General features: G+C 52.6%; 1 protein-coding gene across 1 annotated transcript; it reads right to left on the reverse strand.

The window, feature by feature from the left end:
• Window positions 1–613: 613 nt before the first annotated feature.
• Window positions 614–6,718, reverse strand: LOC121274314 (circadian-associated transcriptional repressor-like). Its single transcript, XM_041181557.1, has 5 exons — window positions 6,147–6,718; window positions 5,432–5,507; window positions 3,597–3,675; window positions 2,190–2,316; window positions 614–1,084 (listed from the first exon to the last, which is right to left on the reverse strand). The coding sequence occupies exons 1-5, from the start codon at window positions 6,660–6,662 to the stop codon at window positions 614–616; spliced, it is 1,269 nt and encodes a 422-aa protein (XP_041037491.1). The 5' UTR covers window positions 6,663–6,718.
• Window positions 6,719–13,733: the final 7,015 nt, after the last annotated feature.

Genomic DNA, 13,733 nt, shown 5'->3' on the forward strand with positions numbered 1-13,733 from the left:
ATAATTAGTGTTTGGTAGCACGGAGCTTGAGTATTGCTGAAAAAAACGAAACATTTTTGTCAAATCTTTGTGTCTTGCACTCATCAGGACAATTCGCAAGAGAAAACCGATGTCAGGAGTAACAACAATTTATACTGCATGAAAAGAGAGTTCTGATTAGTTGCCAAGCGGACTCTGATTGGTAGAGGTGTTGACATGGAAACGCACCAGTGTTTTTAGAGTCACAGAGTTATAGAGATCTAGAGCACGGAATAAGGCCCTTCGGCCCATCGAGTCTGCGCCAGTCAAACAAGTTCCTAACTATTCTAATCCCATTTTTTTTTAGCCTCATACGCCAAGGCATCGCAAGTGCACCTCCAAAACACTTCAATACTTTTCCGCAATAAAAGAAAAATCGCCCAATACCACGCGGCTGTTCATGGGATCTTGCTGTGTGTAAATCGGCTGCCACGTCTCCTACAGCAGCGACCGCGCTTCAGAAAAAAAAGTACTTCATTGGCCGTGAAGAGCCCTGAGATGTCCTGAGGCGGCGAAGGGCGCTTGAGAAATGCAGGTCCTTTGTTTTCTTTCCCTCTCCTGAGGTGGGGGGGGTGGTGGGGGAGGCTGGTAGGCCTCACTTCGAGGGCCCCTCTCCCTCGCCCTCCCCCCCGAAACCTCCCGGCCTCTCCCGCAGGTCCAGGAGCACGATCGCCTCGCAGGCCAGGAGGCGGGGCCAGGGGACGGGCGGGCTGCGAGCCTCCCACGTCGGGGCCTGCTCCCCGGGCCCGGTGGGGAGGCAGGGGGGGGCGCTGCTGCTCCTGGCCGGGCGCCAGGGGCGGGTGGTGGAAGACACCGAGCTGTCCTGCATGACCAGGGCCAAGCACCGCACCGCCGAGGTGCCGTCCACTCGGTAGAGCCGGCGGGTGCCCCCGGGTGACCCCTCTGGGGCCCCTCCTGCAGGCTCCGGCCCCTCCTCCTGGCCGCCCGCCGCCGCTGTGTCCACTCGCTCCTGCGTGCCGCCGTCGCTGGAGGATTGCCTTCGGGACGAGGGTGGGGAGACCGACTCCCACGAGGAACTGGTGCCCGAGGAGTTGGTCCGTGCGTGCTGAGGCAAGAGATAAAGGGCAATTAAATCCCGGCAATAACCGACCAGCACAAGGCAACATCTGAGTCACAATTGGGCATCAGTCCCGTGACCTTTTCTGCAATCATTTTATTCATGGGATGTGAGCGTCGCTGGGCAAGGTTGGCATTTCTTGCCCGTCCCTAATTGCCCCCTTGAACTGGGAGGGGGGGGGGTGGTGGGGGCAGTTTAAGAGTTGACCACATGGGCTGTAGGCCCGGAGTCACGTGTAGGCCAGACCGGGTAAGGAGGGCAGATTTCCCTTCCCTAAAGTTGGGGGGGGTGGGGGGGGAGATGGTGGTGGTTGGGGGGGCGCATTAGTGAACCAGATGGGGTTTTTTTAACCAGTGCATTTTCCCTAACAGCGCTGTGAGTGCGCCTACACCGCACGGGACTGCAGCGGTTAAAGAAGGCCCCCCCCCCCACCCCCCCACCTCGAGGGACAATTAGGGATGGGCAACAAAAGTGCTGGGTCTAGCCAGCCACGCCCACAACCCATGAACCAGTTTTTTCATACACGACAATCGACAGGAACGGTCACCATTCCATTCCAGATCTATTGACTGGATTTCACGTGCGCCGGCTACCGTGCTGGGATTGGAACCCCCGACCCCAGAACCTGAGCAAGGCGTGGGGCTGTGCGACGGGAGTCCAAAGCGCTCCACGCAAAGAGCCGGCAAGGGTGCGATGGGCCGGACAGCCCACCTCTAAGTTTCGGCTCTTTAAAATGGAATTGGAGAAGCTGGGGTTGTTCTCCTTAGAGCGGAGAAGGCTTCTGGGACCTCCTCAGCCCTCCTCCCAAGAGCAGACCTCGCCGCTTTGAGCGTTGGCGAGCTGTTCAATTGCGATGGCCTCGCGGTCAACCCAAATCCTGGTCCGAAGGCCCTGGGCGGCTCTTCCCCGTGAGGGTCAATCTCGAGCAGCAGGCCTGGTCGATTTTCCACCACCAAACAAGAGGGATACTGAGGCCCAACGCCTGAAATCTAGGCCAGTGGGGTGGGAGTGGGGGGGGGGGGCATCCCAGAGAGCGTGTTAAACGGATCTAGTAACTCGTGTGTCTCAGTCCTGACCCATTGGGGCCACCTACCTTCCTCGCGTTGCATTCAGTCCCTGTAGGCCCGGAGCCTTCAGCGTTCGGCGTTTCTATGGGAACGTGAGGAAACCAAACCTTTAGCATCATTTCCACTTTTAGGAGGGTGCCTAAATAACGCTCCCTGTTTGAAAAGGCGTGGATGGGGGTGGCGGGAGAGAGATAAAAAGCGTATGAATGACAAATATTTTGTATCGCATCACAGGCAGCCAATTTGGCCAGGACAGGCCCATCGAGGACAAGGCCCAGTCCTGCCGAAGGCAACACCACCAAGTTCTTTTGTACCACCACTGCTGGGATCAGCGAGTCCAGTGCAGAACGGCAACTGCAGCTAAGATCTCAGCTCAGCAACCACCCCCCCCCCCACCCCACCCACCACCCCCCCACCGTCCTCAAAGACCGACTATGGCTCCCAGTTCACCCCCAACTCCCGCCATGCTGCCTCAGATTTAAAAGTGGGCAGCACCCTCGTCTCCGAGGCTGAAGGTCGTGGGTTCGAGCCCCCGACTCCAGAGTGACGGGCATCCGAATCCAGGTCGGCACTCCCAGAGCAGCGCCGAGGCAGCCAGTTCGCGCACAGCAAGCTCCTGCCAACTGCAAAACGAGGTGGATGCCCAGCCCGTCTGGTGTTGGTTGAGGGATAAATATTGGCCAGGACACCGGGGTGAACTCCCCTCCCCACCACAACACACCCCCACCCCGCGCCGAGGTGCAACCCCTCCCACCCAACCCAACCCCCACCATTAGTGGGATTTTTAGTATGGAGAAACATCGAGCAGGTTGGGCCTAAACTCATTGGAGTTTAGAAGAATGAGGGGTGATATTATTGAAACATAAGATTCTAAGGGGGCTCGACAGGGCAGAGGCTGACAGGATGTTTCCCCTCGTGGGGGAATCTAGAACGAGGGGGGGGACGGCCACAGTTTAAAGATAAGGGGTCTCCCATCGAAGACGGAGATGAGGAGGAATTTCTTCTCTCAGAGGGTCGTCTGTGGAATTCTCTCCCCCAGAGAGCATTAGAGGCCGGGTCATTGAATATATTCAAGGCTGAATTAGACAGATTTTTGATCGGTAAGGGAGTCTGGGGTTATGGGGGGGGGGGAATGACAGAAACGTGGAGTTCAGGCCACAATCATGATCTTACTAAATTGGCGGAGCAGGCCCGAGGGGCTGAATGGCCTACTCCTGCTCTTATTTCTTATGCTCTCACGCCATATCTGAAAGCTGGCACCGACGACAGTGCAGCACTCCCTCAGTGCTGGCACCGGGGGTGAAAGGCCTGGTTAGCAGCCTAAGGCCGATTCCCTGTTAGCCAGACCCTGTCCGAGCCTGCTCAACACCTCCTCTGGCTCCAGCGCCGCTCCACACAAAACAAAAGTCGCGCCAATTGGCCAGGGCACCTACCCCATTGCCGGCTTCTGCAGGACTCCCACAATCCTCTGGATCCGGTCCATAGCAACGCTCTGCTGGAAACTGCTTAGGCCTGAAAAGGTCAAACAACCACTTCCTGAGCTCAAATCCCACCATCGCAACTTGAGAATTACAGAAGAATGTTCGCAGAAACAGGCCATTCGGCCCCTCTACTCCGTGCTGGTGTTTCTGCCCCACACCGGCCTCTTCTCAACCACCCCTCCTCATCTCTACCACATCAAACGTATTCTTCTTTCCTTTCTCCCTCCTGTGTATCCAGCCTTCCCCCTTAAATGCATCTATAGTTTGAATTCATCTTTAAGAAATTGTTTTGGGCAAGTGATGCCGGGGGGGGAGGGGTGTGGGGAAGAACCTTGTTCAATGGCCTGGAACTCGCTACCTACGAGGGCGGAGGAAGCGGGGACGATGGTTGATTTCGTAAAAGAAATTGGATGGGCAACACGAGGGAAATAAACTAGCAGGGCTACGGGGATAGAGCGGGGACAAATGGGACTGACTCTACAGGGAGCCAGCAGGGACCCGATGGGATGAATGGCCTCCTTCTGTGCAATAACAACCAAGACGCTTATGAAATACGGGAATTGAGTGAAAACCCCAACCTGCTCATTCAAGACCCTTTCAGGGGATGGAGCCTGTCGCCTTTTACAGGTCTGGGCCTGTAAGTGATTTCAGTTGACACAAGAACTAGGGGCACTCAGCCCCTTGAGCCTGCTCCGCCATTCAATAGGATCATGGCGGACCTCGGGCTTCAACTCCACTTCCCCGCCCGCTCCCCACACTCCTTAGCTCCCAAAGAGACCAAAGGTCACTCTATCCCAGCCTTAAATGGGTTCAGCCATGGAGCATCCACAACCCCAAACTCAACGCCGTTGACCCTTAACTGCCCTCTGAAGGGGCCCAGCAAGCCACTCAAGTTTGCGCCGACCAAAGCAACGGTGGCGGCTCACCAACGGGGAAGTGGCGGGCAGTAAATGCCAGCCTTGCCAGCAACTCCCAGATCCCTGGACTGAATTAAAAATTCCACGCAGGATGTTAACACGATCCAAGCCCATTGGTGGTGAAGTCGAAAGCAAGACACAGAGCTTTCCTTTGTTGAGAGAGTTTCTTGACTTATTCAGTCTCACAACTCTCTCCCCCACGCCCAGTGTCCCAGCTGTCCCCTATTTATACGCTCTTTTAAAGAACCCAAAAATAAACAAATTAACAGCCCCTTAAAGGGGCACTATGATGAAAGACAAAGCTTAAAGGACTCTTATATAATGAAATTAAAATGTTGCTTCCAGGGCTGATGAAACACTCCAGCCCCTTGTGGCACCCACTGGTCATGGATGATCCCAAGTGTATCAGTGGAACCCGTACACTCCCTCTCCAGGGACACCTGGGTGTAAACATAGGCACAGAAGAAGGGCAGAGAGTCGGGTCTAATGACCCCCTCCACAGACTGTTGCCTGGACCTGTTAACAGCCACCTTGGCCAGGCCCAGCAGCAGGCCCATGAGGAGGTCCTTCAATGTGCCTGCCACCCCCCCCCCTCGCCCCCTATTTATACGTGCTCAAAGTACTTAGTTAAACAATGCCCGTCACCTATGCATCTTAACAATATAATTAACATACTACTAACCCGGGAGAGTTGCTTTGATTCCCCGCTCCCTTCAGTTGGAGTCAGTAGCTCGGCAAATCTGGTGAGGGACTTGGAGAGGGGGGAGCGATCGTGAGCTTACACCCCACGCTCCGCGTGGAATGTATCCTTATGCCAAACCTCCCCCCCACCAGCACCTCAAAGACAAAACATTTAAATCTCATCCTTACCTCTGTTATACCGTCCAGTCTTCAGGCCGTTGAGGAGGACAGTCAGTGGTCTGATGAATACTTGGAGCTCTTTGCACTGGACATGCACCCCCCCACCCAAAAAAAAGGAAACAGAAGAAGTAAACAGTAGACACGGGATCAAATTTATCAAATGAGAGCAGGAGCAATAGGACTGACTGGATTGCTCTACAGAGAGACGGCATAGACTCAATGGGCCGAGTAGCCTCTTTGTGTGCTGTAACGACGCTTGACAGAAACAGGCCATTCGGCCCCTCTGCTCCGTGCTGGCGCTTCTGCTCCACACGAGCCTCCTCCCACCACCCACCCCATCCCCCCCGCCTTCTTCATCTCCCCCTCATCAACACATCCTTCTATCCCTTTCTCCCTCTTGTGTTTAACCAGCTTCCCCCCTTAAATACACCTTTCGTGCAATGCAACTTTTCTCTCGGCACAGATGCTACGTGACCCGGCTGAGTACGTCCAGCATTTTCTGCTTTTCGTTCCAGATTTCCAGCATCTGCATTTTGCAAAAAAAAAAATCTGTATTTCGCTTTAGCGGAACTACAGTTTCAGTCTGCTTCAATATAGGGGCTCAAGTGAATGCTCAATTACTGCCCACCATTTGCACACAATCAATATACAATTGACACCCACTTCCCAAAAACAAAGAACAACAGAAATGGAGGAAAAATGACAATAAAAAAAGTTTCCAAACCTTTTGTGCAAATAGGAGGTCCCCTCTGCTCTTGACGTGAGGCATCCTTTCACTCAGCGCAGTCCCATGCTGTCTGGACTCCTCCCATTCCCACCTCCTCTTTAGACCCCTGCTGATGAACCTCTTGGAGTGTTGACCAACAAGGTGCCCCCTGAGTGGGAGCTCCCAGTTCCTTCCCGGGTCAGCGCCAGCCGGCAAGGGGCTGCGTTGACTCACAGAGGCCGAGGCGAAGTAAATGTTCTCCAGGGGCTTCTTGAGGTGGGAGGCCGACATGGGATGGGGGATGAAGGCTTGAGGTCCGCTCAGGGACCCCTCACTGGCAAACACCGAGCCCATGCCAGTAAAGGTGGGCTGATCTCGCACAGGGAGCCCTGTTGGTCTGTCCAGGCATGGGCCGCTCTCTTTGATGTGTTTATCAGAGTCGCTGTCGGAAAGGAAAACGTCACAGTCCCTGTCCTCCTCGCTGCTGAACCCTTCAATGGACTCGCGAGAAGCTCTACTGCCAGTCAAATCCATTTGAAGACTTGAAATGGTTTCTGCAAAACCAAACCAGAAATCTCTAGAACCCAGGAGTTGCACACAACCCTTTCACGTTTTTTTTGTTTCAAAAAATCGACCAAGTGGCGGGAGAAAGATTTCAGAAACTCACTCCACAGCCCCACCTGATGGGCAGAGCCTGTAACTACATGTCACATGACTGTTTACTTACAAAATTTCCAATATAACTATTTACACATGCAGTTTTAGTGTTAAACCTTGTTTACTTTTTCTTTGGTTACTCGCGTGACTGTTTACATAGAAAACTTTCAGGGTAACTACTTACATAGGCAATTTTAGTGTTAAGTGTAGTCACCTTTTCTTTGGTTATTTGTGTGACTGTTTACATAGAAAATTTTCAGTATAACTATTTACATAGGCAGTTTTAGTGTTAAACATTGTCACTTTTTTTGGTTAAAAGCAAGAGTTGCACTTATATACTTTCTTTCGTGACTTCAGGATGTCACAACTACGTTTATGGCCAATAAGCTACTTCTCTGAAGTGTAGTTACTGTTGTAATGGAGAGGAACAAAGCCACCGCTTTTTGCACAGCAAGCTCCCACAAACAGCAAAGTTCTAGCACCCAGATGATCCGCTTTTTAAGTGGTGTTTGCCACATGCAGGGGAACATAACACAGCAGGCCATTCAGCCCTTTTAAGATATTCTATCCACCAGGGTGCAAGTAAAGAAAATATTGTCACGTGTGTGGTGGGGGGGGAGGCAAAAGTAGTGGTGGGGGGCGGCATCAATATAAGACAGTTACTAATAAATCCAATAGGGAAGTCAGAGGAAAAAAACATCTTTACTCAGGGCTGCTGACCCCATTGGCTGGCCAACTCAGGAGAGACAGGGGTTCGAATCTGGGACTCAGCTATTGACCAGGGTAAGCGGGCTGAGCAATTTTGAATTATAATGGGCTAACATCGGCCCCCACAAAATGCGAAAATCAGGTCTTAATCCGCTTATAATTTTTGAAAGGGATTCTGATAGCGTGGCTGCTATTTAAATGACAGTGGGCGGGGGCGGGGGCGGGGGCAGAGGGAGGGGACGGACTTTTCCGCCTCAAATTTGGTTTAGGGTAACCAGTGGGTTCGGGCTGGCGTTGATCAGACCCCCTTTCCTAGCCTCCTCCACTTGCGACAAGGGAAGGTTTCCCAATGAAACGAGTTAAGAGAAAGAGAGAGAGAGAGAATAGTGCCTTATTTTTGAAAAGAAAGAGGATCGGGAAGGCTTCTTGTGAGTGAATCCCTTTGTTAAGACTGAAGGTGGCAGACAAAAGAGATTGAGAAAGGCGGAGCTTGCTCTACAACCAGAGAGAGAGAGAGAGGGAGAGGGGGAACAATACTAAGTATCCGTCAAACAATGTTTCACAGGAGCGACGGGGAATGGGGGTGAAATCTGCATAGCCATAGAATAAAACTAGCTATCTTGACCCGATTAAGCGCTACCTCAATGCCTGGGAAAAAAAAACCTCAAAAGGGCATCCCAGGCGATTCTGCAGAACAATAGGAAGATCTGATGCCCTCCCTCCTCTCTGGTCCAAATTCTGTTGAAGCGACTGACCACAAAGCTGGTCAAAAGTGTTTTAATTACCACAACCCAAAATCTTAAAAGGGGCTGTTATTATTCATTTAAAAAAAAACAAAATCCCAATGCATAAGGAGAGAACAGTGAATTAAAATCCCAGAATTGCCCACAATAATAATCATTAAAAAATTAAAATTTCTCCCAAGACAAAATATCCAGGTTGCTCTTAAGAACACAAAAACGCCCGCAATATTGCTTTTAAAATCAATGAATCCGCAGGAATTTATCTTGTAAACTTCCAACAAAGAGATGGTGGTTTTGAAGACCAGTTTATTCAATAAAAAACACACATACACTCTACATACATACACACTGCACACATATACATTAGACACACATATATATATATACATACACACTACACACATAAATATACATACACTACACACCACACACATTCATATACATACACACCACACACCATACACACACATATGCATTCACACTACACACCACAGACACATATACACACTGCACACCACACACATACATATACATTCACACTACACACATACAAATACATACACACTACACACCACACACATACATATACATACACACTACACACCACACCCGTACATATATATATACATACACACTACACATACACATATATACATACACATACATATATACATACTACACACATACACATATATACATACATACTACACACACATACATGTATATACATACACACTACACACACATACCATGCACACACAAAGTGACTTGATTGTGGGATAAAGCTGGGTGTACAATGGAAAGTGTGTTTTATTTTTACCTGGTTGCAGTTGGTGTGTTTCTTTTCTTCCTGATCTTTCTCTCTGTCTGGTTGTCCCACGAATCTCTGTTTCTGGACCTATTGTCGGTATCTCTCTGTATCTGAAACTGGTCAATGTTGCAACACGTGTATCCCTGCATGTAGCAGTTTCAGGCGCCACACGTGTAAGCCCCCTGTGCCCTTGCCAGCCACCCTCTGATTGGCCCGCCGGCGGCCAGCCAATCAGACAGGCTGCTCGGAGGAGAGAAGACACGCCCACCCCCTCCCCCAAATCCTTTCCAGGGTTCCAGACGAGTGTTTTTTTTTGGAGGGGCTGTGGGTGGCATCAGATAAGAGGGGCTGAAAGGCCACAGGGCAGGCTGGAAGGGGCAGTTTATGCGTGTGCTGGGGGGAACAGACAGACTGAAGGATGTGGATGTTTTGCTCAGCGCTGGGAGATGTCACGGAATCTGCAGCCTTCGGTCAGAGAATGGAATTCAAGAAAGACCAGGACAAAACTAAAAGAGAGGGGGGATATGAAGGAGGGAGGGAGGGGGATATGAGAGGGGAATATGAAGGGGAGGGGGATTTGAGGGGTAAGAAGGATATGAGGGGGTGAGGATATGAGGGAGGGGGATATGAGGGAGGGGATGAGGGAAGGGGGACATGAGATAGATGGGGATATGAGGGAGGGGGATATGAGGGAGGGAGGGGGATATGTGGGTGCGGGCTGAGGGGAGGGGCATATGAAGGATATGTGGGGGATATAAGGAGGGAGATTTGGGGAGGGACATATGAGGGAAGGGGATATGAGGGCAGGGAGGGATATGAAGGGGGAGGGATATGAGAGGGATTGGGATTTGAGGGGGAGGGGTATATGAGGTGGGAGGAGGATATGAGAAGGAGGGGGATATGAGGGGCTGGGGTTATGAGGGAGGGAGGGGATGAGGGAAGGGGGAATGAGGGGGAGGGAATATGCGATAGATGGGGATATGAGGGAGGGGGATATGTGGGAGCAGGCTGAGAGGGGTATATGAAGGAAATGTGGGGGGTGGGGGATATAGGGAGGGAGATATGAGTGAAGGGGTAATGAGGGCAGGGAGGGATATGAAGGGGAGGGATATGAGAGGGAGTGGGATTTGAGGGGAAGGGGTATATGAGGTGGGAGGATATGAGAAGGAGGGGGATATGGAGGTGGAGGGGGATGTGTGGGGGAGGGGGATATATGAGGGGGAGAAGGATATGAGGAGAGGATATGAGGAGCATATAAGGGAGAGAGGGATATGAGGGATAGGGGATATGCGGGGGAGAGGAGGAATGCTGGGAAGGGCATTTGAGAGGAGGGGGAAATGCAGGCAAAGGTGATATGTGAAGGAGATATGAACGGGGAGAGCGATATGAGAGAGGGGGATATGAAGGTGAGTAGTTATGGGAGAGGGGGTAATGTAGGGGGAGTGGGTAATGTGGGAGGAGGGGATATATTGGGGAAGGGTATATGGGCTGAAGGGGGATATGGGGTGAGGGGAATATGAGGATGGAATACGAGGGGGGGATCAAGGGTAAAGGGATCCGGGGAAGGGGAGATTGGCAGGGGATCTGAGGGGTGGAGAGGGATCGGGGGGGGTGGAGGGGGATCAGGGGTGAAATTGGATTGGGGGGAGGAAAGGGATATGGTAGAGGGGAATATGGGGGAGGGGGATGGGATGGAGGGAAGGGCGATACAAGGGGAAGGGCGACACAGGAAGGGGATAAAGGGGGGAGGGAGATACGGTGGGATGAGAAATAGCAGGGGGGTTTGGGGGATAATGATACAGGGGAAGGGCGATGCGGGGAGGAAGATACAGGGAAGGGGAAAACTGGGATGCAGGGGATATGAAGGAAAGTGGATATGGGGAGGAATGGTGATATGGGGAGGTGATATGAGAGGAGGGGGTTATGAGGAGCGGAGAACATGGAGGGAGGGGTAACATGGGGGAGAGGAGATAATAGGAGGATATGGTGAGGGGGATATGGGGGAAGGGGATCTGGGGGGGAGGTGGTCATTGGGAGGGGTGAGAGATATGGGGAGGGTGGTTGGAGCTGCAGAGCTGGGGAGGGGGTCTCAGGGAAATTGGAGGGGAGGAGCGGGTAATGAGGAGAGTGCAGGAGGTATGGAGGGGAGATATTGCAAGGATGAGCGGGTGGGAGGTATGGAGCAGGGGACAGCAAAAGTGGGGGGGGGGGAGTGGGGACTGGAAAACCTGGGAGGGAGGTAGGCAGGTGGCAGGGAGGGGTGTGGAAGATTTGCGAAGTGGGGATACCGGGAACAGGGTGGGGGGCTAAGAAACATGACCACTATTTTGGAAACATGCTGGGATGGAGAGCAGACGATGGTTAGATGGCAGAAGCGACCCTCGCGTGAGAGGTGTAAAAGATGGGTACGATGTTGGGGTGAGGGGCTGTGTTGGAACCCCACTGATGGGGCAGGGGTCGTATTCTTGGTGCTTCCCCCTTGTGTCTGAGACAAGACTGCTCTGCACTCTTTCCACCGGCGAAGACAATTGCTGCCATTTCACCACCTCCAGCTCTCCTCCTACGAACGTTACAGGTGTCTGTCTCTGGCTCTCCGCCCTCACTTGGCCAGCCCTGCTCTGTTATGTTTCAAACTTGGCCGTAATGGCTTCCATTCTGAGGAAGGGTCTGAAATCGTCGCCTTGTGCCCTCTCCGTCGATGCTGCTTCACTGCTGGATCGTCCCCAGGGGGAAAGAATTCCCCTCCTCTCCCGTCATCAATCCCGAGGAATCCGTTGTGGCATGGGGGCGGGGGGGCATGAAGAGGTCTCCCAGCTGCCACAAAGCTGTACCCAAGTGGCCGATGGTTATGGGCAGGACTAGGCAGTGAGCAATCAATCAGCGTGCCTTTCGATCGAGGGGTGCCTTGCAGCTACAGGTCACCCCCTGACTCCTTAGTGGGTGTCAGTCGGTGGGTGGGGGAGGGGTCACGGTTGGGATCCTGCGATGCCACGTGTGGTGTCAAAAGGCCTGCCACCTGTCATTGTGAAGCCTCACATGGTGCCTGGTGATGCCTACGGAGCCACAGGACAAGACCCGCTCTCTCTCTCTCTCTCTCACACACGCACACAGACATACACATATACACAGACACACACACACACACACACGTACGCACTCAGACATACACACGTACACAGACACACATGCACACACATATACATGCATGTACACACACAGCACACATACTCACGTACACAGACACACGCACACACATACATACACACACGCATGCACACAGACACACGCACACAGACATGTACACGCACGCACACAGCCACAGACATACACATGCGCACACACACACGTACATGCCCGCACAGGCTCACAATTAATGATTGTCTCTTACTGAAGACACACAGTAATTTTAAAGGAAGCCTTTCGTTTCAAATATGTTTCTGTTGTGCCTTTCGCAGCCTCAGAATGCCCCAAGGCACTTTACAGCGAACAAAGTGCTCCTGAAGTATCATCCCTGCTGTAATGTAGGAAACGCGGCAGCCAATTTGTGCACAGCAAGCTCCCACGAGCAGCAATGTGATAACGCCCCTGATCACGTTTTAGCGATCTTGGCTGTGGGGTGCCTGACGCTAAGGAGAACTCCCTCCCCCTGCTCTTCCTTGGAACATTGGTCACGGGATCTTTTACATCCACCTGAGAGGGCAGACGCTGCGCATGAACCTCACATCCGGACGATGTTCTCTGCTACTGGAGGGTCAAAGGGACAGGGCAGTGGATAATAAAAAAACCCGCAATGCTTGTGTTACAGGGTTCAGATCCATGTGAAGGGATCGCCTGTTCAAATTCACTCCAGTCACTGGCGAGATAAGGCAGCTGTTTCTGGGTCATTCAGTTCAGCTCCCACATGGCCCTGAACCATGCAGCCGTTCCAACCAAGCTTCACGTGAGAGGCACGCCCCCTCCCCCAACCTCCATTCTGGCAGCAATCCAACACAGGAGCAGGGAGGGGAAATCTTATCAGCCGGAGCTCGTGCTTCTGTGTCAGAAGTTCATGGACTTGAGATCTTCTCTGGAGACTGGAGCACCTAATCCAGGCTGATGCTCCCAATGTCAGTACTGAGAGAGCGCTGCACTGTCTGGGGGGGTCATTGCTGAGGGAGTGCGGCACTGTTCTTAGGTCAGTACTGAGGGGAGTGCCACACAGTTGTTGGGTCAGTACTGAGAGAGCGCTGCACTGTCGGAGATCAGTGCTGAGGGAGTGCCACACTGTTGGAGGGTCAGTACTGAGAGGGCGCTGCACTGTTTGGGAGTCAGTGCTGTGGTAGTGCCACACTGTTGGAGAGTCAGTACTGAGGGAGTGCCGCACTGCTGGAGTCAGTACCGTGGGAGGGCTGCACTGCTGGAGAGTCAGTACTGAGGGAGTGCCGCACCGTCGGAGGGTCAGTAATGAGGGAGCACCCCACTGCTGGAGGGTCGGTATTGAGGGAGTGCTGGACTGTCGGAGGGTCAGTACCGAGGGAGCGCCACACTGTCGGAGGGTCAGTACTGAGGAAGTGCTGCACAGTTGGAGGGTCGGTACTGAGTGAGCAGCACACTGTCTGAGGGTCAGTGTTGCAGGATTGCCGCACTGTCGGAGGGGTCACTACTGAGGGGGGGCTGCACTTACGGAGGGTCAGTACTGAGAGGGGG

The sequence above is a fragment of the Carcharodon carcharias genome (genome assembly GCF_017639515.1).
Source record: "Carcharodon carcharias isolate sCarCar2 chromosome 36 unlocalized genomic scaffold, sCarCar2.pri SUPER_36_unloc_1, whole genome shotgun sequence".
NCBI classification, from domain to species: domain Eukaryota; kingdom Metazoa; phylum Chordata; class Chondrichthyes; order Lamniformes; family Lamnidae; genus Carcharodon; species Carcharodon carcharias.

Coding starts and splice junctions, on each gene's coding strand:
- LOC121274314 (XM_041181557.1), bottom strand. CDS start 6,662: ATGGATTTGACTGGCAGTAGAGCTTCTCGCGAGTCCATTGAAGGGTTC. Junction 5,508..6,146: donor ACCTCCTATTTGCACAAAAG/GTTTGGAAACTT, acceptor GTGCATGTCCAG/TGCAAAGAGCTCCAAGTATT. Junction 3,676..5,431: donor GACTGGACGGTATAACAGAG/GTAAGGATGAGA, acceptor TGACCTTTTCAG/GCCTAAGCAGTTTCCAGCAG.